Below are 24,564 nucleotides of genomic sequence, written 5' to 3' on the forward strand. Positions count from 1 at the left end.
TACAAGTCAAGCACCTTAACCACTGAGACACCACTGCATCAGGACTAGAGCGCTCACCAATAAAAAACATGGAGTATTAACACGGTAGTTAATATAGCAGTAATAACACTGCCATCATGGAAAGCAGATTTATAACCATCACCCTTTCTTAACCCTAACCCTAACATTCACTTTAGCTGGCTTTAAGATTTGACCTAACCCTGACTCTCTGCCTTTCTGAGATAAAATGGGTTCTTACCTTTTGGGAGTTGAAACAGAGGAGCAGTACGTGCTGAGGAACACTGGTCTGCTCACAACACGCATTTACTTGGCAGCTGATGTACACTAGCCAGCGTGTAAATGACAGAAACATATAAAAAACTATCCACACAAACATGGTGTCCGGTTTAACTCCAAAGCCAATATAACACACCTAGCTTTGTTCACAAACTCCAGGATAAAGAGAAGAGATGCTTGATAATTCAGCATCTTAGATCAGAATGAGAGTGAAACTCAGCGGGCAGAAGTGTGTTTGTCTGGGCACCTGGGGTTAAAACACCAGGGCAGGAGTGCGTTTGTATGGGCACACTGGGGTGAAAACACCAGGGCAGGAGTGCGTTTGTCTGGGCACGAAAACACCAGGGCACGAATGTCCTGAACCGTTCTGCATGAATGTCCTGACCCATCCTGCACAAATGTATCTGCAAGTGCTTAATCTCACTGGCTTTATAGTTATGAACTTCAAAACTGCAATAGTCTTACACTTACAGGGCAGCTCCAGCAAATTTTTTTTTTTTTACAGTTTATAAAGTTTATGTTGTACAAATTCAGGATTAAAAAATTCTGCCATAATTTTCTATCACACACTTGATTTCACTAATTCCGTTGGCCATATTTGGCTAAGTGATTTAGGTGGTTGGTACAAAGTTCTGATGAACACTGAATCTGATCTCTCCACCCTAATAAACTTGGAAATCCATTTCTATGATAATGAGGCTTGAAGTAATCTGAAATCACGCTTGTGTTTGTATTCTTGAACACAACACAGCCAAAGCCTCCAAGATTAAATGTTCACAGTCTGTCTCTCAGTGGGTTTAACCAGTATGTATTCACACTCTAATCTACAGTACTGAAAAACCCTTTATCTTTACAGCAGAAGTTTATCTCAAGGCTGATGTTTGCTATTGGTGTCCTGTTCCTTCCCTCATTCTAACTGTACTTTGGTCTTTGAAGGAAGAGCCACCCAGGTACTGGCTGTTCGCTGATGAGACCAGCGTTCAGTAAGGAACACACACTTCTAATGTCTCATCTCAGGAACACACTCGCTTGCTTTTTGCTCTCTGTTTCTATTTGCCAGGCAAAAACGGGTGAGTAAAAATACATTTTCTCTGTTCTTGATCTTTTTTTGATCTTTATAGATTTGCGGGCTTTCTTCAAAAGCCAGATTTAAGATGCTTTTCTAGTTTGATTCCCATTTCCTGGGCATTTCTTTGGTTGCAGTTGTTAATATGTTGTTAATATGCTTTGTTAGATGAAGTACAAATAATGTGGTCTAAGATTAATGGGAAACTTGATAAATCAGCAAACTTTCAACAGCAGATGCAACTACAGAGTTTATCACATAAACACAGTGTGGCTATCACAAACAGTGTGTTTATCACACAAACACAGTGTGGCTATCACAGTATCTAGCTCTGTGCTGGTTAATACAGAGTTCTTTGACCCAGTTGGTCGACCATCAGACTTTTCAGCTCTCCTCAATCCCACTAGACAGAAGGCCAATCAAACACTGAACACCTGGGGCAGGTGTAGTAGGCGTAGTGGACTGGGGCAGAGTCAAACCATGGGTGGGTGCTACAGTGTCAGATGAGCTGTGTGATAAACCACACAGGCAGCCTGAGAACCGGCATACAGGAGAAGACCACGATGCAGCCCTTACTGGTGGGACTGACTGCTGTGGTTGGCTTCCTCTTCATCGTCTTTGCCATCCTCATCATGAAAAGGATCTTTTTCAAGAAAGACAGGTAACCTGAAAGATTGTGAGTTGGTTACAGAAGCACACAAAGAATTGAACCTACAACACATGAAGATAGATAAAGCAATAATAAGACAGTAGAGACTGACTCATTTTGGGAAATTTCTCAAAGTGCCATTACTAAATCAGCAGTGGAACAATGTTGTGGTTTGTGTGATTTTAGGACTATAACATGAGTTTTATTGCTAGACTTGGGCAGTAATTCTGGAGAAACCACACTGCCATGATTGATAACCTAATGGTAAAGCTGTTGTGAAGTTTTTATGACCTTTTATGGCATGTGATGTCGTTTTATCATTGCACATGTTTGGATAGGCTGCTGTCCAAGGTCTCAGTTATGGACCAGCAGTTATCAATACAAAGCAGAAATCAGAGTCTGCATGTGTCTTTGTGCGGTCACGTCTGGCACAAGCTCATCTTGTAAAACTGATTAACCAGCCCATTCTCAGCAGAGCCAGACTCGAGCTCCAGCACTGTCCTGCTGAAGGTTTCTGGTCTTCGTGTGCAGGAACGAGGAGATGGCCGACACCAACGGGTACGACAACAAAGCGCTAGAGGTGGAGGCTGCCGAGGAGCAGAAGGTGACTGGCATGTAAAGTAGGACAGCCTGCAGGACAGATGCAGGACTTCACGTGGGACCTGGACTGCACTGTCAGCTGGGGGCAAATTATGGCAAACGATGGACTTTGTACAGTATCATTTACAAATACAGTTAATTTATACGATTCCTTCAAAGGCAGAATTTGAATGTGAGATTGCACTGGTTCCCTTAGTGAAGTAGAAGTAAAATAAGAACAATCCCAGAATAATTCCTGTCATTACTTCTAACAGCCCCTGGATTGGGCAATTAGTATTTTAGGTTTTGCAGTCTGACATTTGTGGTAATTAGAAATTTGCATGGCCAAGGGCAAATTTTCCCCCAGACCAGATTAACTGTTCACCTCATCAGAGATATTTCTGTCATCATCGCAGTATCAGACTGACCCACTATGGTGGTCAAAGTTTAATGGTAAAATCCTACAGACAGTGTGTGCAGTGCTAGTTGTTACATGGTATCATTTACACCAAGTAAAAAAAGTGTGAACACTGACCATGATATAAAAATAAAGATTTTGTGTTAATGTAGCTGAAATGCACATTTTAAAAACTCAAATGTAAAAAGCCCAGTATGTGCAGGTTTGCTAAAGCGGGTCATATTCGTGAAGTCTTAAGAGCGCCTGTTGTTCAAGGGATCCAGGGTCAAATGACCAATACATATCAACCAGCTCAACCTGTCCAACTCCAGCAAATACCTTCTGCACTAACAGCACTGGATGAGTCACTCGGTGGACACATAACACGGCTCAAAATACGTGGTGTGTTTGCTTCCTGAGCTTTTCAGTAACTGCATAGCTTACATTGCCACAACATCCTCATTAATGCAGCATTTGAACTATAATAAAGATGTGAGTGTGAACTCACTGCAGATCCACGCAAGGCACGAGTGCTCGTGGGATTCCTCCGTCATGGGGAGTGCCGGTTTACATATCTGAAAGTCTTCCAGGCTCTGGGTGGGACCGTCTTAATCCGACCCACTGCAGTTATGTCTCAGTGATGCTTGCTAACTTCAAATGAGCCCGACACAACACTTTATTGTGATGAAATGATTTAATTTGTGTGACCCTTTATCAGCTCACTTACCACACAGGCAAAGTTTAACAGCAATAGCGGACAGAGAAGAGATTTCAAGGACAGCCATGGAGGGACAGGGTTAGGGACGAGTTAGGACGGGTGAGTTAGGACAGGGGTGAGTTAAGCCAAGGGTGAGTTAGGCCAAGGGTGAGTTAGGACAAGGGTGAGTTAGGACAAGGGTGAGTTAGGACAAGGGTGAGTTAGGACGGGGTGAGTTAGGACAGGGATGAGTTAGGATGGGTGAGTTAGGACACGGGTGAGTTAGGACAAGGGTGAGTTAGGACGGGGTGAGTTAGGACGGGGTGAGTTAGGACAAGGGTGAGTTAGGACAGGGGTGAGTTAGGACAGGGGTGAGTTAGTACAAGGGTGAGTTAGGACAAGGGTGAGTTAGGACAGGGGTGAGTTAGGATGGGGTGAGTTAGGACTGAGGGATGTTAACAAGGGCTTACGGCAGTATGTGAAGCATGAAAGCAGAGAACGAATGACAGGAAAGCGTGAGAGAGGAAAAAGATACACAGAATGAGAGATACACAGAGAGAGAGATACACAGAGAGAGAGATACACAGAGAGAGAGATACACAGAGAGAGAGAGAGCAACGTGTGTGTGTGAGCATTTGTGTAAGACAGTGAGAGAGAGATTCTGTTTACTCTAAAGTATCCCATCTACCCCGGCTTCTTTGGATGTCGTCTTCCCAGCCTGCTCCTGGGAGACAGCGTCTTTGTAGAGGGGACAGCACCACATCTGTGAGACAGAAAGTAAAGGTTATCTCTCCGTCCACCACTTCAGACGGGAACGCTAACAAGGCAGCTGAACAGGGCAGGCGTATGCGGCAGAAACACACTACGAAACAACAGGAAACGACGTTTCATGCTGACAGAGGTCAGATCACTCCGTTGAGGCACCAGAACTCGCTGCACTGGAGATCAGCCGTAATCCACATCTCACTTCTGGTCACGGATTACGGCTCTGGGGCCTAGTGTGTCCCCAGCCTCTCGATCTGTTTGTCTACACTCGATCTGTCTGTCTGCACACAATCTAGCTCAATTTATGAAGGGGGCTTTTTATGGGGGTACCACCTGCCATGCATATATACACATTTAGGGTACTTTAGTGGTCCCAACATTCGTGCCTGCACTCCAGAGTAGCCACTGCGACACCATGATGATATCTGAACAAGACACAGAGCCATCGAACACAGCAGGTGGCTGCTAACAAACGTGGGTCATTTTCATAATGCAACAGACAGCGCTTTCTTCCAGAATGGCTGGCGTTTGGTGTGCCGGACCGGGAGTGAGCAGACCCAGGGGAGCTGTGGCCGTTTGTGAAGACATCTGGAGCCCATTACTGCTTTTACAAGGGCTTCCCATCGCATTCTGTAAATTGAGATATTAAATTCATAAATGTAGCAAGTAAGCACACAAACTAGAGAAGAGGGGAAAAACCACTATGAAACTTCTGAAGCAGAAAAGTCTAAATAGAGGAAACCAAAACAGCCACAGTTGAAGCATGTGCCTCCCATGGAGCCCTGCGATGACTAAATAAAAGACTCTGCCTCTGTATTTACACTCTGCCTCCTTCCTCTCATTAAAACGGCACCCAGGGCAATATTATCTGTTTCAGTTTGTACCGGTGCAGTCTGAAGTGCGTGGAGAAACCCAGAGTCTGGGCCGGTGAGGTCAGTGAACATCAAAACACGGTTCCCCCCAAGTAAAGTCCAATGCAGGCTTTTACTGCTTTTGATACCTTTCGAAGTGTACAGTAAACATCCCTGTAAAACTGAGTCACGCTAAGGACTTTACCGCGAGGTCTTTACAGCCTTCCAGTTTGTTTACTTACTGTTAATATGGCCATGAAATCTCCAACAAGAACCAGCATTATGGTACCAGCACTACTCCTATAGCTATGGTACACTACTAATAGTTTAATTTTAATGACACAACCTAAGAATTAAAATGCAGACCGCTAGGTTTCTAGCGTCTCTGTAAGGGTAAACACAGGCTTTTCAGCAGGAGCTGTGTTCACTGACGTCTCCACGGTAGCCGGGAAGGGGGCGTGGCTGCTGGGCGTGGACGGCCTGGTCGGCTGCCGTCTCCTGTCATGGCCGCGTGCCTTCGGGCTTCTGTTCTCCAGCTCCTGCCCCGTTTCGTCCGCCGTCAGCGGGACGGTTAAGGCTCCCGAGCAGCTGAATGCAACTTGTTCATGTGGCCATGCCCTGAAGGGAAGACTGTACCTTCCGGAGGGGCGAGTGTGAGGGTTTCACCCCGAGCAAAGCCGTCGGGGCCACAGGGGGCCTCTATGTGTCTCCTCCACTGTCACCAAGGGCGACCTTGAAAAACATAAGTTCTGGGGGGCTCTACTCTAAAAAAGGTTAAAGGTTAAAGGATTCTGTCCTGCTGAACATCATGTACTACAGAATTCCCACTTTCCATTTGTGTAGGAATAATGGGAGATATGAAAGCAGGTCAGTGATATTAACTGTGGGATTAACTATAAGGGATTACAAAATCCAAGACTGGAGATGAAAACCTTTTACACAGACTAATAATTCTGGCATTACAGAGAAAATAAGTGAATATCCCTACTTATGGATTTTGTGTGGTTGCATTATAACATGAAGTTGCATCAGTGGTCACTCACACTTGCATAACTATCTAAGCATTCCCTTATTAAACATTATGGATTTGAACAAGAAATCCAGGTGTTCCAAAATATTTCAAGTCAACAACACATTATACATAGTCCAGAGTCATCCTTCAAAACTTCAATAAACTTCACCCCAAACGTCACCCCAACTTCACTCTAAACTTCACCCCATTTCTGTACCACAGAGCCACAGATGTTTTAACTGGACGCTTGAACATCTGAACGAGCTTTGTATCTATGGCTGTAATTAAACAGCTCCTATGCTGAGACTCACTGACCTGAGCCAGCTCAGGCTGGTGATCTGCAGCAACCTCAGAGTGCGTGAAGACTGGTGCTCCCTGCTCCAGCGTCCTTCTATCTGGGGTAATGGACAGCCGTATGATTGGAGTCAGGTGCGCTCGGTGCCGTCATTGAGCTGAAGTAAAAACACTCCAACGTGGTGTAACATCTTCCTTTTCTGTTGCCTGTTCCATTCAGCTTGTTCTCACAGAACTGGAACTGGGTCCAGGTGTCCAGAGGTTTGAAACACGCGAGCTGTTCCATTCCTCCATTATTAGCCGTAGCTGGTAGAGGGAACCTACAAATCATGGGAGAATCATCTCGTCCCACCAAGGCAATGAAATTGAATTGCTTTATTACAATTCACCAGTATTCTGAATAATTCATGTTCTTCCACAATCTTTCATTGCTGACATTGGCTACAAAAATTGCATAATTAATAGTAATTACCATTTTATTTTTCATGACAAATAAGAACCTCTGAAGAGATTGTGTATGGCGATGGTAATATGACATCTCTCTCCTGAAACACTCCTGCTGCTGCCTTGGGTATTTAGTCAGTGGCCATTTTAGGGACCACTGCCTGTATAAGTGGGGGAACGGAGGGGTGTTATCCCTCAGGGGGATGTGAGGTCACTTGAAGACAGGGGACCTCCACAGGGACCTCAGCTAGCAGACCCCAGGTTGTCTGCTCTCAGAATCAATGTGGATGTACTGCTGTGGTGCATGTGCACGCACACACACACACGCGTGCGCACAGACACACACAGACACACACACACACACAGACACACACACACACAGACACACAGACACACACACACTCACACACACACACACACACACACACACACACACACACACACACACTCACACACAGGTTTTCTGAGTTGTAGCATAGCTTTGTTTATTATTTTTTATACTTTTTTGCATAGAGAAACATACTCACTTCCAGTACTGTATTCATGAGCGATGTTTGCGAACAGCAATGGCGGAATACAATGTTATAATGAAATATTGTCAAAGCTGTACATTTCTCCACACCAGTTTAAAGACGCACAGTGGATTTAGACTTGTTTGTTTGTTTTTGTGTATAAGACAAAGTAAAACAAAACAAAACAAAAAAACGCCTTTTCACTTTGTCAAATTAGCTAGAAAATAATTACTGAATGTTACTAATACATTTTCACAAAAAAAGTCTCAAAATAAAAGAGAATAAACACAAAAGTGTGTGAAAGATTAAATTGGCTGTGTGTTATCATCACATGTCAGTTTTGTGTGAACTAAATAACCACGTGCTCTTTCCTGGTGTGAAGTGTGTGTCTGTGCAGCAAGCAAGCGGTTAATGCATTACTATGGTAATATCTGCAAAGAATAATGAGAGGAAGAAAACAAAACAAAATCAACAACAAAAACCCTTGAAATTTAACACTGCATAAGAATGTTCTCTGAGAAACACATCACCCATCTCCCCTTTACCATCGCATTAACCTCCAAACAGAAACAGCATGCTTTAAAAACAAGAGAATCCTTTACAGAGTGAAACTCAACACAATAACAGAGCAACCAAGAAGTTTGAAACAAAAAAGAGTGATTCTGACAGGGTCCAGCCGCAAGAAACCGGATCAGTCGCGCATGAATGTGTTGGAGATCAGCACGTTTAAAATCTCTGAACGACACCCCGTTAGCAAAACAGACAGTGCTCCAGAGTGTTTTGGCATTTTATAGTTGATAGTATTATCAAAAAAGATTGCATAACTGCAAAGCATTTACATGGCTTTTCACCGCTCCGAACAGAGACGATACGGGCCCTTCCGAGGAACGCCGCAATCCCACTGGAGGCCTGGCTCCCAAAACACTTCAGCCATTGCTAACAGATTTAGCACTGACTAAACAAGAACAAGAACAAGAACAAGAACAAGAACACCACCACCACATTCTTGAAGACTGGTCGAGGTGTGTGTATTGCACCAGTCACACTGCAGTTTAAGAGGCTTGGGTAAACCTGGCTCTCTGAATGGGGAGTAATGAACTACAGCACGTGGGGCTTGCGCGTCCAGACGAGGTTGGTGAGGATGAAGGGAAGACGAGCGGACCGAGATCAGTGGGGCATCAGGCACTGCACGGAGAAGGCGGAGAACGCAGCTCTGGGTTCCCTAGATTTCCTCTATTCACACGGAATTACATCCACTTTCACCTGCTGGCTTCCAGAGGAAACTAAAGGAATAATGGGTAAATAAAAACAGAATCTGATTGGTCACGAGAAATGATGCAATACCAAGAAGAATCATCTGATTCCTTCATGGTCTTCTGCTATAACCTCTGGTTGGATCCCTGCACGGTTTGGATAAGGAAGCACCTTGTTGTTGAGTCAGGCGCATGGAATTATGAGCAGAAAAATGGCCAGCCAAAGAGGCTACTTGTCACAGTGCCCGCAAGGGAGCGCTCTCAGCTGGGGACAACACAGGGTTCAAAGCTCCTGCTACAGACTTCCAGGCGAACACAGGACATGACAGCCGTGCTGAGACTTTCACCCCGCCTACTCCAGTACTCGGTTACCAAACGACACTTGATTATAAATGCCACGCTGAGCTGTGTTAATGGTGTATGAGTGAGTATGAGAACTCACAGCAATGAAGGTCTGGCGCCGGTGTTTAGCAAAGCAACCAGCAGGTGTCTGCGCGAACACACCGTGCTAACACTGCCGACCTATTCTGGGAAGTGATGCAAATGCAGTCTGTGTCAGAAACAGTAAATCAACTCTGTAAGATGCGCCAACAAAATCAACGTTTTTAATTTACTGACACTGGACGGTTGATGCTACACTGAAGGGAGGAGGCCGTATTTCTGAACCCCACTGCGACTGACGAGACCCTTCTGAACCGCAGGTGTGTTGATGGAGAATGCAGAATTTCCGGGAACATCTCGAGCTCCTCTGTTCATCTTAAAATATGCCGTGGCAAAAGAAAATATTTAAAGTGTTTGCATAAAAAAGGTAAAGTCAGTAATAAAATGCATCATCCAAATTCCAGAGACCTTGAATAACCAGTCCAGCCCTTACATACCAGGGAAGGAAGGAGAAAGGACCACACAGAGGTTTCCGTCTCGCTAGTACCATCAGGTGAGTCCTCCAGACCACAGGAAGGCAGAAAACCTCTGGACAGAACCCCACTGTGTCTGGCTAAAAGCGACTAGCGCGGGTCTTGTGTCCACTGCAGGTGCCCACATTTCCATCGGCCAAGAAAACAACAATTCATGAAATACTTTTATACTGGGCAGAGAAACAGAGGCGAATACATGTCATTTTATGCCCATTTCTCTCAGTTGAACTACTTTAGCTACACATGACTAACTTTCAAAGTGCCAGTATTTGTGTGACGCCTCTTCCTCGACTCACTGTGATGCTATAGTGCACATTTCTCGGTCAAACATAATACCATACAGTACTAAACAAACACTGAATCGTTAGCCACACGGGAGTCAAATGATTACGCAACATACGAACCAGAGCAGTGCATTCTCCAGCTGAATGGAAACGCCATTCAGTACTGGGTTCTGATTGGCCAAGGCACTCTGATCAGAGTGGCGCTCACATTCCTGTGAATCACATTTATAAGCTGTCCATACACGTTAAACCCCAAACATCCCATAACTTCACTTCGGTCAGCCACGGTGCTGTGTGCCCGAGGTCTGAAACACAATCCAATACTGGTGATCTCTAGCCGGGGAAACTACCATTCACTCAAAAACAAGAAAACTAAAGGACACCCTCAAAGCAGTCATGTTCTCTCTCTGCACATCTCCCCACTGAATTCTCCAATTCCATCACATCTTAAAGGTTGGAAATGTTTTTACAGAAACCTTTAGAAATAAGAATTTTTAGACAAAATACCAATACCAGGTTATCTAGTGCAATCATTTCAAAAGAAGAAAAGGCATTTTAAGATCTGAAAGCTTGCGTGACAATAGTGAATCATAAATGAAGTGCACGATTTTTTCCAATCCATGGTGAAGGGGTGAAGAAGGGGGCGGAGTCTCCGAATCCCCTCGACACTGACAGGCTCGGTTCAAAACAGCTACCAGTGAGGCTGAAGTTACGCTAGGCAGCGTCTCAGGACAGTTGTTCACTCGTGGTGCCATGTTTACACCTTCAGGGGTCATCCTTTAGAAGGAACGCACAAGGAGTTGTGGCTTTGCCACAAGCTTATGACAACTAAACCCAAACACACAAACATAAACACACATTTTCTTATACAAAAAGACATTTTTCTGTACATTTTGCTTTTTTCCTTACTGTACTAAGTATATAGGGTAAGCATTTATACACAAGATAATGTGTTCAAAAGTTAACATTGCAACAATATGCATAACAATCATGATTACTGTTCTATAAAAATATTAGTCAAGGGTTTTGAAATAAAATATTACGTTTTTTTTTTTTTTGTTATTTTAATTTTTTTTTAAACATGCACCAGCTCAAATACATAATCAAAATGTTATAGTAAGATCAACCATCACCTGTGGCCACTTTAAAAACTACATAGGGGGGTTTACCAAAACCTCTGTCCTAACAAAGCACTGCCTCAGTGCACGGTATGAGACGCTAACCCAGAAGAAGAAGCAGAGAAAGCCAGCATGCTCGCAGACCTTCTGCCGGGTTTTACTGTTGGCGCTGAGCCCCACCAGAGAGTGGAGGGTTTCAGAGAGATGAGAGTGGAGCAGTGCAAATCTTCACAGACAAGCTGGTGGGGGCTGGCAGGGTCCAGACAGAGAAGACAGACTCGTGATGGACTGGGCCTTTAACAACACGTCTGAGAGTTCAGAACGATTCTGGAAATGTTGGTTTGGCGTGAACTTATTTGTACGCCATAGTATTGCACATCACTGCCATTCCGTGACTGAACAATGGTGAGTCGGATCTGCTCCAGGCCACCAGTACAAGGGGAAGAACTGTGCTGGTACGGGGTCCTGTCTGTCCCGCGTCAGACCCCGGCCCCTGCACGGTCCTGTCTGTCCCGCGTCAGACCCTGGCCCCTGCACCAGCTCTGTTCAATAAACAAAGAGCATTGCTTGCTGAATAATGACAGCAATTCTGTTAGACGTGTGGTGGTGTGGGTTTGATGGGATGGTTTAGGTACAGCACCCCTCCCCCTCCAGGGCTCATGAACAGCCAATGCCAAGATCTTAACCACGTAACCACGGGCATCATGTAAACAATACCTCTCACTCCACCATTTCCTCTCGATTTTTAAAATGTATTTTATTTTTAAAAACTAGCTACCAGCAAGTCTTAATAGCGACCAGCGTTTGCAGAAACAGCAGAAACTAGAACGTGACCTTTCCTGACCCTGCTGAGAAAAACACAATCTGTTTTCATTCTAGACACTCCGCTGACCCTACACAGTGAGAACATATGTGTGACCTTTTCTAGGGTCTGTCTACTGAAGCATCTCGGAGCACTCAAACATTGTGTTAAATGGGCAATTTGAACGGCTTTGACTATTCGTGGCTTTCAATACACAACCAAGCAAAAACCTGAAGGGTGAACTCGTGGGAGACCGTTAACAAATACAAAAATCTAATCACTAATCACAGAGGTCCCGGCGTACTAAGCACACTTAGAGTCTCTGGTCTAAACCTTCCATTACAGCCTGTGATCTGGAACTCTTCAGGTCAGCGCGCCAACATCCTGAACAAAACATCGGAATCTGGAAAGTGCAGAGATGATTCAAACCAAATGTGTGAAGAAGGTGTGAGGAGTGTGTGAAGGGTAATTGGATGAGTGTGTGAAGGGTAATGGGAAGAGTGTGTGAAGAGTGTGTGAAGGGTAATTGGAAGAGTGTGTGAAGAGTGTGTGAAGGGTAATGGGAAGCCTACTGACTTAATGTCAAGAGACCTATTGGGCCAACAATCAGAAATGACGGTTAGAATGAGATAGCGGAAAACAAAGCCCTAAAACCTCACTAGGAGCATGGGGAACAGCCCCGTGGAACAGCCAAAGGAGAAACACTCCAACGTGTCTCTGGCTTCCAACAGAAACCAGAAAAGTTTTCTGCAATACCAATAGCGTGGTTGGTGTAGTGTAGTGGGTAAGAAGGCTCTGCCATGCGAGACTGGGGCTCACACCCCCTCTTTGTTCTCTGCTATACCAATAAGTCCTTGGTCAAGGCTCCTAAGCCTACATTTGCCTGACATTATAACACACTTCTGACTGCAAGTCGCTCTGGATAGGAGCATCGGCCAAATGTGCAGAATGAACAGATCAACAGAGAAGTTGTTCAAACTCTGGAACTCTGGCTAGTCAGAATTACACAAACTGTACTTGTACTAACTCTCAAAATAATTATTATTAATTGCTGGTCACTCTTTAATCTACTCTTTACTCTTTAATCGAGCTCAGGCTTGATATTGTCCAGAATCTCCTATGCTGTGTCCTGCTCTTCTTCAGAACCTCCCAGTGCTGTTGGACCTGGTGGAGGTCCATCTTCCCCCGTCCTGCCTCTGTCTCACCCTCCAGCTCCACTAGGGAGCGAGGAACCTTCCTGGCCATCAAAGGGTTGAAATTTGATCGCTCGCTTTTTTTTTTGGTCGTTCCTGTCCCTGGCCGTTCTTCTACATATCGATTGCAAACTCACGTATTCCAAATCATTTAAATAAGGAAAAAACATTTTAAGAAGCCCTACAACTGCATGGTAGTAGCAGTAGAGAGAGGGCCGACACGCGAGTGTCGCAAAAAAGGGGAAATAAAACAGAAGGAAAGGTTGCAAGGAAATCATGCAATGCAAAGATATCTGTCATATCTATCAAAGGGAGCCTTCCATCCACTTCAACTACTGGGATCTACTAGTCCTGATCGAGTAATAACAAGCAAACATGCAGCATAAAATCTTCTTTTTTTTCTTTTTCACTTTTGCAACACTTCGCTACATAAAAAAGAAATTAATTTACAATTTTCAATCAGGTATTATTGTTCTTAAGTAAAGGCAAGGCACATAATGTGTTCTGTAAAACATCGTGCAAAATCCAACGGGGCGGGGCGGGTGTCATATTCAAGACCAACATCATACAGTAAAAACCCACCTAGAGTGCAGCACTCTGTCCTCGAGGGGTTAGGGTGGAAGGGCTTTAGGGTGTTATGCTGAAGAGAAGTCTGGGGGAGTTTAGCTTCAGTACTAAGATTATCTGCCATGCGCCATGTCAACAATACGATGGTCATTTGAGCTTAATTCTCATTATTATTATTATTTCCTTAGAAAGCACCATGCAGTTAATATATATAATTCATATATATAGATTTTAATATAATTTTTACGTCAGCACCTTCAACACAAGTCATGTTGGATGTATTCTGGGTCTCACACTAAACTGAACTGGTATGTGGAGTATAAGGTGACGCACAAGCACAGACAGCCATCCTCTCCTCCCCGCCCCCTGCAGGGCCTGGGCCCTGGCGCAGGGGCTCCTGGCTCTGGGGCTTGGATACATGTTGGCTTTCTCATGTGGCGGCTTATGCTAAAAGGACAAAATGAGAATGGGGGCTGTTTTTTTGCCCTCCAGGTTCCTGTGGGATGTCTTCTAGGGGCAGATCTGTGGGTTCTGCTACACTTCTTCCTCACTGCTGCTCTGCTGCCTCCACAGCGGTGAGAGTGAGACCAGTTCACAGCAGAAACTACTACGAATAAAAACACATATAATAACAAAAATCTGTAACTGAAACTCTCACAATGTCTTAGGCACTTTTCAAGGCTTTGTGATTATTCTGGATTTGGTGGTGGAGTTTTAAGCCCTGATGTTATATTAACTCAAGTCAACACATCTTAGAGTGCAGCGAACAAGGCCATTTCTTAGGACAGCTGTCACTAAGCAACAGGGAAGAACCTGAAGCCATACATACAGTTGTTATCCACCCATACCACCAGTCACTGGCATTTATGCAAAGGATCATGGGATACGGAGGGCCACTGTCAGCCCACTTGATAAAGGGGCGACCTGTCCTGTCCACAGATGCTGGGAACTGTCAACATACACCCAAACTTTCACATTCTCCTCGGATTTATCAGTCGGTGATTTGCCTTAAAACAAATAAACAAAAACAAACATGCAAAAAAATTATTTTAATTAAAATTTTTTTTTTTTTAAATCTTCTGCCAATCTCTTGTTAAGAGATTGTTCTGTTTGTGTGTGTGTGTGTTTGTGTGTTTATTTTGTTTTTTAAAGTAATATATTTTATATAGCACTCTCAATTGAGGGGAATGAAGAAATGATCAAAACTCTTACTTAAAATGTAACCACGTGGGCGGATCATTCTCTGTGTCGGGATATAGGACTCAAGCCCAACAGACAGAATTCTTCTGATCGGATCTTTTAACTTTTCTGAAGCCAACATTCGTGTGCCTGCTACCAGGACACAGCGACATAAAGGTCTACACAGAACCCTAAAAACAGAACTCTGACTGGCAACATTTCATCAGGCCAGAACAAAATCAAAATTTGCTAAAAGGTGAAAAATTAAAAGAATGTAAGTAGTGCAATGCCTGTAATTTCTAATGCAGTTTAAACAAATGAAGAATAAAGCCAAAATCTTCCATCCATCACTGAGTAGTGACACACCTGCTCTCCACTGCCTCCGCTACTATACAGGAAAACAGCACTAATCTACAATAATCCAATAATCCAAACATAATCTCTGCAAAAATGATGGACAACAGGCTTTTGATGTCTGTGAATTTCATACACACAAGCGCACACACACACACACACACACACACACACACACACACACACACAGTCAACTACAGGATGGTTTTCAGTGTCACACAGTAAAGGATGGTGTTGCATCACCCTGCAACACCTCAGGCTGTTCTACTAAGGACAGGAAATGTCTGTCCAACACTTAGTGTATTTGTTAACAGTACACGCCATGCTGAAACGCCTGCAATTGTCACTGTTTGTGTGGGCATATGTATGTGTGTGTGTGTGTGTGTGTGTGTGTGTGTGTGTGTGTGTGTGTGTGTGTGTGTGTGCGCGCACACACTTGTTTTTGTTAGAGGGAGCGAGAAAGAGAGCGCTTGTGAAACACACATCAATGTACCACAAATTTTCATCAGTTACATGAAACCAGAAAAACCCAAACAAAAACAAAAATGAAAATAAACAAACAAAAACAAACAAAAAAGTAAGGCTTCTACCAAGAAGTTGACTCTATTACAGATGGTGGAGAATGTAAAAAAACAACCACGCCAAAACATCACCCTCTGAACAATGACAGAAATATGATTGTCAGTAAAACTGGATGAAAGGTAGAATGGACTTTTGTTTTTGTCAAATTGTTGGGTCAAGGGAGCTAGGGGAAGGGAACTAGGGGAAGGGAACTAGGAGAAGGGAACTAGGAGAAGGGAACTAGGGGAAGGGAACTAGGGGAAGGGAACTAGGAGAAGGGAACTAGGGGAAGGGAACTAGGGGAAGGGAACTAGGAGAAGGGAACTAGGGGAAGGGAACTAGGGGAAGGGAACTAGGAGAAGGGAACTAGGAGAAGGGAACTAGGGGAAGGGAACTAGGGGAAGGGAACTAGGGGAAGGGAACTAGGGGAAGGGAACTAGGGGAAGGGAACTAGGAGAAGGGAACTAGGGGAAGGGAACTAGGAGAAGGGAACTAGGAGAAGGGAACTAGGGGAAGGGAACTAGGAGAAGGGAACTAGGAGAAGGGAACTAGGGGAAGGGAACTAGGAGAAGGGAACTAGGAGAAGGGAACTAGGGGAAGGGAACTAGGAGAAGGGAACTAGGGGAAGGGGCTAGGAGAAGTCACCCCTGCCCCATATTGTTCTAGATCTCTACCTACATTTAAAATTTGAAATAACATCAAAAAGCAACAGAAAGGAAGTGGATCACTTGTGGTCCTGTGAGAATCGTAGCGCTAACGGCCTGCTGTCCGGGCTTCCCCTCCCTGTGGGTCAAGGACATAAAGGATACTTAATTTGCATATATGAGAAGGCAGCACCTGCAGCAGAGGGAGGGTGAGAAGGAGGGTGGTTCCAGGAGCCCGGGGAGCAAGGTGGGGTCTTCTCTGCATGGTTAACTCCGCCCCCATAGGTCAGTGTTCCTACCCCAAATCCGTGCCCTTCTCTCTGCTCTTCTTATGCATCCGTAGTCGTTCAAGCTCTTTCATCTCTTCTGACATTCCTTCCCCACTGTCTTTCAAAAAAAAGTGTACTGAAGCATTTTATATATCTGTATATATGTGTCTGCATATATTATCTATACATACACACACATATGCTGTGTGTGTATGTGTATGTATATATGTATATATATATATATATATATATATGTGTGTATATATATATATATATATATATACATACATATATACATATATATACACACACACACACACACACACACACAAATACTGCATATATATATTTTCCCTCCTTGCATCTTGTTCACAATCTTTTTTTCCATAAATCCATAAAAACTTTGAATCTCAGATCCACGTCTCATCAGGAGTATCTGCAGCGTTTACATCAGTTCCCCAGATACCAGGACTGCAAAAGAAAAGACAGAGAGAGAGGGGGAAGGATGTAGTAACCATCTTTACTCATGTTGTGACAATCTGAACTGAGTAAGAGAGAATTGATCAGTATGAAAAAAGATCAATAAATGAAACTCTGCTTTGTGAAAAAACACACAATAAAACACAAATATTCATTACTTAAAAAGAACTCAATGAAGCACAGAAGTGCCATATATGGATAGGGGCTAAACCCCCAGGAGAGTGAAAGAGAAACATCCATTAACACCTGAGTTATATGATGCATTTAATGTTTAAGCAATGTTACATTTGTTGATCAATTGTCGGACGTTTAGATAACGAATTTTCTTTACTTTCACATTGAAGTCACACAGTCGTGAGCAATGTTCTCGGGCACAGAGATCGAAATACAGTGCGACACAAACGTGGTGAGGTTTTGCACAGCGGTGCAGATGATGGGTAATGGTGTTACTGATTGCCCAGATTGTGACAAATTGTGTCAAATTGTGGTTCAGGTTTCAGGGCTGATGTGAGGCAGCAGCACCTCTCCCAGGTCCTAGTGCCCCTTTATCTCAGTATATTGTGCATTTGGAAATGGTATGGTTAAACCCTAATCCTAACACTATTGATGTTTTAAACTAATAATACATGTTTATTTGGGGGGATTGTAGCACCCTAACACATGCCTACCGACGGCAATGATGAGCCAAACCTATACTTAAATTTAGCCAAGTAAATAACAGGCAGAATCTGGAGTGGAAGGCAGCAACTGATCATAATACAGGGCAGAGGTGTGGGTGGAGGTGTGGGTATAGGTGGAGGTGTGGATGGAGGTGCAGGTGTAGGTGTAGGCAGAGGTGTAGGTGGAGGCGGCTTTGGCAGAGCCAGCAGGACATGGCCCAAACCTTTCACAACCAAATAAAAGGATTCTGGCTTTTGCTCATACACCACCAAAGTCCAAGGCTACAAAAAACCAGCACAAGGATTGAGCTTCACACCCCAAGACACAAATCAACGTTTTTCCATTGAGGTCTGAGCCATTTAACAGCCCTTTTAACAACAGCCAGCTGCAGTGATTTAATAAAGCTAAAACAGGAAACACTGCCGAACAGCCTCGGAAGCTCGTGAAGACAGAAACATCTGGCTACTACTCCCAGATTGAAGGTGTGTGTCACCGCCCTGAACCTCACACTGCAAAGGGATAAGCAGTGAGAGGAAGAGGAGGAAGACTCACACACACTACCGTACACACTCGTGCAGACACACCCTGGAGGGCTCTCCATGCACAGCACACTCAGAGGTTAGCAAACAAACATGAAATCAGAGAGCAGAGTCAGGCTGAAGAGTGAAGAGAAGACCAGAGAGAGAGCGAGAGAGAGAGAGACACCATCTCAGCTTTAAAGCAATAGACCCAACCAGTAAGAATATGTGTGTCCAGCAGAGGGTGCTGCAGGTATGTGCCAATGAGTTTCAAGAGCACTGCTGCAGGCCTCCTGGTAGACAACAGAACGTCCTTGCTGGTTAATGGGCCTTTAGCACACTGTGCATTAGCACACAGTCACAGTTCTGTGGGCTACTTTAGATTCTGGGTTGTGAGTCAGCTCCTCTAATGAAGAATGCCAAGGCCCCTTAACGTCAGACTCTGGTGGAATTTCTGAACAGGACGAATCTCGGATCGCAGGATCAGCCGGCATTGCTGGGATGAAGAGACTAATGTGACTGTTGCCCTACACCCTCACATTTAACAGGTTAATGATGCTCTACAATGAGGAGCGCTTAGCACATAAGGAGAGGTGATGTGTACCCTCAGGTGGAGATGCTGTGTCAGTAGTGTTCAGGTGGAGGTTCTGTGTCAGTAGAGCTCAGGTGGAGGTACTATGTCAGTAGAGCTCAGGTGGAGGTGCTGTGTCAGTAGTGTTCATGTGGAAGTTCTGTGTCAGTAGAGCTCAGGTGGAGGTGCTGTGTCAGTAGTGTTCAGATGTAGGTTCTGTGTCAGTAGAGCTCAGGTGGAGGTGTTGTGTCAGTAGTGTTCAGGTGTAGGTTTTGTGTCAGTAGAGCTCAGGTGTAGGTTCTGTGTCAGTAGAGCTCAGGTGGAGGTGGTGTGTCAGTAGTGTTCAGCTGGAGGTGGTGTGTCAGTAGTGTTCCGGTGGAGGTGCTGTGTCAGTAGAGCTCAGGTGGTGGTGGTGTTTTCTTATGCTGTGAACCTGGCATGCAAATGCTTGCAGACTGGCCAATAAAAGCAGTTTTATGTCTTAGCACAACAACATAAATCCCACCCCTCTGCCCACCCTCTGTCATTATTGTTATTGGATAAGACTGCAATATGCAAATGAGTCCTCTAACAAATCACAAATCGTTGTTGTGGGATGTGAACTGGGACCAGACTCAACTAGTTCCAGATAAGAGCATTGTAGGTATGTTTGATTAATACCCAATGTTTGGGCACACCCAAACATACATTTAATAGCATTTACTAATTAGAATTGTTGTCTCTATGATACATGAGGGGTTTGTTACATCAAGGGTTTGTCAGTGTGTCTTAATATATTTCTCAGTATATTGCAATATGTATCAAAAATAATTGCAATACATTTTTGCCTATATCATGCAGCCTAATATAACAACAATTCAACAAGAAAACAAATGAAAATTAACCAAACAGATCTAGACAATATAATGAATTAAACTATTAATCTATTTCCTGTTTGTGTTAAGGAACTCTATCCGTGTTTTGGTGAAGCGGATAAGGAGATCCACATCACTATCTGTCCGTTTTTGGGAAACCTCCATCCTGCTTACCGGATCAGTCCCAGGTGCCTCAGCGTCTGACGTGTGTACCATCACATTTCAGTGCCTCTATAAATGACTACACTGGTCTACCGTCATTAAGCTTCCTGCAAACAATACCAATTTGTTATGTAGTTCTGAATGCTGAATCCTAAAATGTTATCAGATCTTCTTTATCACCCACATCGTTTTTGTTCCAGTACACACAAATGTCATTACGTATGGTGTGAAGAGCAGTACCAGGACAGTGGAGCCCCTTTGTGTTAGCAGACTACTGCTGGACATTGAAGAGGGATGTTCCTGAGCCCAAATATAGGCCAAAATAATACATTATACAATTTAGATGTGTTTGTACACGTTTAAGTGTAATAACAGCCTTATTTATAAATAAGAAATATACACTTAGAGATAGAAACTGTAAGGTAGGCTCAAACCCAGGTGATGACACCAACAGCCTACTGGGTGAGCAACCATGCTCTAATGGTGGGCCCGTGTGCAGAACAGTTAGATCCTGGAACAGGTAACACAAGAAAAGTAAAAAACCAAAAGGGAGTTGAACCCCGGCCACTTTACTACAAGGCAGACAAAGACCCGCTAGACTGCAGCAGCTATAAAACCACCTGTGCGTATATCGCCCTTCAGAGGAACGGAGGACGACAAAACTAGAGGGAAAAAACTAACCACCACGCCAAGCGTGGGTAACGGGAGAACAAGGACGCTACGGGAAGAACGGCAGCTCCGGAGCCCTGGGGAAAACAAAACACAACCAGAAAACGGAGGAACTGTAACAGCTAAAGGAAGCCTTGGGAGAGAGACAGACTCGAGAGAGGAAGGGACATATAAAAACACAGACACCCTCGCAGCACAGAAGTGAGGCGTAGCACGAGAGTTACCAGCTAGGAGCTTGGCTCAGAACTTTGGCAAAGACCCAGCACTGAGTGACTGGGTCACTGGGCTTATAGCCCAGCTGTTGGTCATCAAGCCTGATTAGTGGTGTGCCTGACTCCAGCCACAAGAGGGAGGCCTCGGCCTGGCACCGACCCTTACAGAAACATTCTAAAAGCAGACTTAAAGCCAGTAAAACAAACCATCACGTCTGACTATATAAAACTGAGCAGCTAGATGACTAATTTCAAATTTTAGAATCTAAATTCAAATATTCTTTTTGCAAATTCAAATTTCAAATCTAGTTCAAATTTAGTTGCCCATAGTTATTCTATTAGACCACCATAAAACAAACAAACCCCAGAGGACTGAGTTGCTATTTCCTGTCAGTATGAAACTCCACCTTCAGTTATTAACGCTACTTTAATATTTTCAGATTTTTCTTTAGAATTAATTTTCAAGAACTTGCATTTGTCTTTCTAGCTCAGTGGTTGAAGTACTTGACTTGTAATCAGAAGATGCTGGTTTAAGTCCCACCACTGCCAAGTTGCCCCTGAGCAAGATCCTTAACCCTCAATTGCTCAAGTTGTACTCAGTAATAATTGTAAGTTGCTTTGGATAAAAGTGTCAGCTAAATGTCTTTTCTACTTGTCCATCCCATTAACTTGCAAAGCATGAGCGTCTGTCTGTAAACAGGACGTGGATTTACTCCTGTGCACTAAAGCAAAAGGATGAGTGAAGAACAAACTCTGGAGTCCAGTCATCCCTCCTTCTGCCTGCACAGCCGATGCGCAGCGTTTGTTTTGGAACTTTCAGTGCATGCCAGCTGCTCGAAAGCTTGTGGTGTATACATACCCTGCCCTGAACACGGCAACCCTGCGTCTATGTCAGTGTCTGCCACGCAGGACACGGCAGTGGGCCGGCCCTGACTCCAAACTAAATATTTAATATAAAATTTATAAACTAAAATATTAGTTTGCCATAAAAGCTGACAACCTTGTGGGTGTGTCCTTGGTCGAGGACAGGTAGAGTTAAGAGAGGACACAATAAAATAAAACAATCCTTCCCTTTATGTAAACACGCTAAGGGAGTTTGGGAGCAAACCTGAAACCATTCCCTTTAAAAACTGACAGTGTTAATAATATTACCAATGTTCTATAAAAGGAGTAGGTTTGGGGAAACATATGAATTTAAAAAAAACAGAGGAGGCGTGAACAGGGAGTGAAGGGAAGGCAGACAAAGAGAGTAAAGGAGGAATTTGAGATAGTTTTATTCTTAGGCCTGAGCAGTCGATGTCCGATGATTTGCACGGCCCTCTCCACTCCTCTTCAGGTCCTTCATCAGGAGAATCTGTCCGGCAGGGATTAGCTCAGCCTGCCGTGTACCTTTCCTTCCTGCTCTCCAGTTCACGTTCATTTTAGGATTACATCACGTCTGGTTTCCCTTGACAACCAGACTGCTGTGACTGAGGCAGTCCTGGGCTGGGCATAAGGTCCCCTCGCCCTCCTCTAAACCTCCCTCACGCTCGTCCACACAGAGTCATACTGAAACTCACTAACTAAACCTGCACCACATACCCCTCCCATACCCACCTATCCACACACACACCCACACACCATAACCTCCCTCAACCCCCCACACCCACACACACCGTCCACACCGATAAATCTGTCCACGGTCTCCTTGTTTAGTGAGGTGTACTTAACCTCTTTATAGAGGTAGAGGCAGTGGCTTTCTGGGGGGTTGGGGTGTTGTTGGGAGAAGGTGTTGCAGCTGGGATCCTCCACACCCCCTCCACACCACACCCACATCCTCACACACCCACACACCACATCCCCTCCACACCCCCTCCACACCACACCCCCATGACACACCCACACACCACACCCCCAGCCTGACCCAATGAGGTCACTGAGGCAAAGAACAGTAGTTAGTAATAGACTGTACATGTTTTGGGTGGGTGCTGTTATTAATATTCTTGTTGTCTTTTCTTGTTGAAGCAGGAACAGTCTTATGAGTCTCAGTGCTCCTTAGCTGCTGTTTGTGTGTGTGTGTGTGTGGTACTTCAAAAGACCTCAAGTCTTGATCTCTACTGTGTCTCATCTCCAAGCACAGCCCTGTGTTTGCTTTGCTCTTCAGCTCAAGCAGTGAGACCTGCTGAGATCTCCTCCCCTCCTCTGATTCATAATTGAGAACAGTAGTGCAGCTTCACTAGTTCACACATGCAGGGCCGAAAGGGCCGAGCTGCGATCTGAACAGCCCAGCAGAGAACGCAGAGAACGTAGAGAACGCAGGGAAGCTCGGTGCTCAGTACTGGCCATGTTTCTGCCAATGTTAAAAATGCCTAAAACAGGACGTCTATGTAAGACAGTGTAATAAATGTAATATTCAGGGGGTGAGGGAACCTCACTGGAAACCTGTGGGCCGAAGCAGAGGTGCAGGTGGAGGAGGTTTGGGAGCAGTGGGGGTGTGTACCTGAGCCTGATACAGACCAGCAGGGTCTCGTGGGCCAATCCCTACGAAGGAGCGGTTGGCAGGTGGTGTCCCGGGAGCAGAGTATGCTGAGACAGACAGACAGACAGACAGACAGACAGACAGGGACAGACAGAGAGAGAAAGAGAGAGAGGTAAGGAACAATCATTCCTTATAATGTTTTCCAGTAGATAATTCAGCCCTGTGTCAGCAATGTCAGAGTGTGAACACATGAACCTCCTGAAGATCTCTTAAATGAGAGTGAGAGCCCTGGGTTGTGTGTTTCCGTCTACTCGTGTAAGAAACGATAACAATGTGAACTTTGTGCGTCCCACTGACAGTAGAGTTGAGCCCGTGAGCTTTCTCCACACAATAATATTTAGTTATGCAAATCCAGGACTTCATTAATGAAAATGTGCCTTAATATCTTGTAATCTGAACTAGCTGGCTGAGCTGAGTGATTTAAAAGGCAGCTGGATTTACTATTGCCTGTCTCACAGAATACTAAAACTCCCTGAAAAAGCTGCGTATGGACCTGCTCAGAAACTCAGAGTGGATGATCATTAATTCAGACGTTTACAGCATTTTCATTTTCTTAGGCTTTGCAAAAAAGCCTGAAACAAAACCAAAAAAACCCATAAACTGCATTTTACAGGAGGCTGAAATCAACACATTAATTCTCGTCGAGCTAAGCTCATCGGGAATCCATAACTATTAAATAACGTCTCAGTAGAGCAAGCAGGCTGCCGGCCTAATCGTGTTTGGGTGTGAGGAGGAGGGAGGAGTCAGTGCGGGTGAGCGCCGGGCCAGGTCGCAGGCCAGCCCGATCGCTGCACCTCCTAATGTGATGAGGAACTCTTCATTCCAGTGCCTCGTCATCCCAGGAGGTGCCTCAGCAGACCATGACAATGAGCTGTCATGTTTAGATTTTTGGGGTAAAAACTGAGCCTAGATCAGCATATTTGCTTCAAGAAGCATTGCGACCTGATGAGTGAAGTGTGTCTGACTGCACCAGTGCAGTGTCTAGAGCAGTGCTACTCAAATATGAACCACAAAGGAAAATCCAGGTTGGAATTTTGTAATCCCTTGTAGCAGATTAAATGAATCGTGTTGGTTGGCCACTTGTGGTCCCAGCTGATAAAGGGAGGGTGGGTGTTCCTGGACCTGGAGGTCTGGGATATGAATAACACGGATCTCAATGTTCCTGGACCTGGAGGTCTGGGATCTGAATAACACAGATCTGAATGTTCCTGGACCTGGAGGTCTGGGATCTGAAAAACAC

The 24,564-nt window shown here is 44.5% G+C and overlaps 2 protein-coding genes and 1 long non-coding RNA gene across 6 annotated transcripts in view; 1 reads left to right on the forward strand and 2 right to left on the reverse strand.

Moving 5' to 3' along the window:
- The first annotated feature begins 1,408 nt into the window (after positions 1–1,408).
- On the forward strand, positions 1,409–2,833 carry smim24 (small integral membrane protein 24). The gene is made up of 2 exons (XM_027006509.2): positions 1,409–2,003; positions 2,523–2,833. Exons 1-2 carry the CDS (start codon positions 1,846–1,848, stop codon positions 2,608–2,610), a joined length of 246 nt encoding a protein of 81 aa, XP_026862310.1. The 5' UTR covers positions 1,409–1,845; the 3' UTR covers positions 2,611–2,833.
- A 4,656-nt stretch (positions 2,834–7,489) lies between these two features.
- Positions 7,490–16,881, reverse strand: LOC113575093. Its single transcript, XR_003410380.2, has 2 exons — positions 16,605–16,881; positions 7,490–8,825 (listed from the first exon to the last, which is right to left on the reverse strand). It is a non-coding gene; the product is annotated as an uncharacterized LOC113575093 (long non-coding RNA).
- An 84-nt stretch (positions 16,882–16,965) lies between these two features.
- nfic (nuclear factor I/C) overlaps positions 16,966–24,564 on the reverse strand; it is a 95,863-nt gene continuing 88,264 nt past the window's right edge. For all 4 annotated transcript variants that reach the window (XM_035522185.1, XM_035522184.1, XM_035522186.1 and 1 more), the window contains 2 exons: positions 23,286–23,371; positions 16,966–17,151 (listed from right to left, as the gene is read on the reverse strand). In XM_035522185.1, coding sequence (XP_035378078.1) covers positions 17,131–17,151; positions 23,286–23,371 — 107 coding nt within the window. In that variant the 3' untranslated portion in view covers positions 16,966–17,130. The remainder of the gene's footprint in view (positions 17,152–23,285; positions 23,372–24,564) is intronic.

This window comes from Electrophorus electricus, chromosome 23, assembly GCF_013358815.1.
Source record: "Electrophorus electricus isolate fEleEle1 chromosome 23, fEleEle1.pri, whole genome shotgun sequence".
Classification (NCBI taxonomy): Eukaryota; Metazoa; Chordata; class Actinopteri; order Gymnotiformes; family Gymnotidae; genus Electrophorus; species Electrophorus electricus.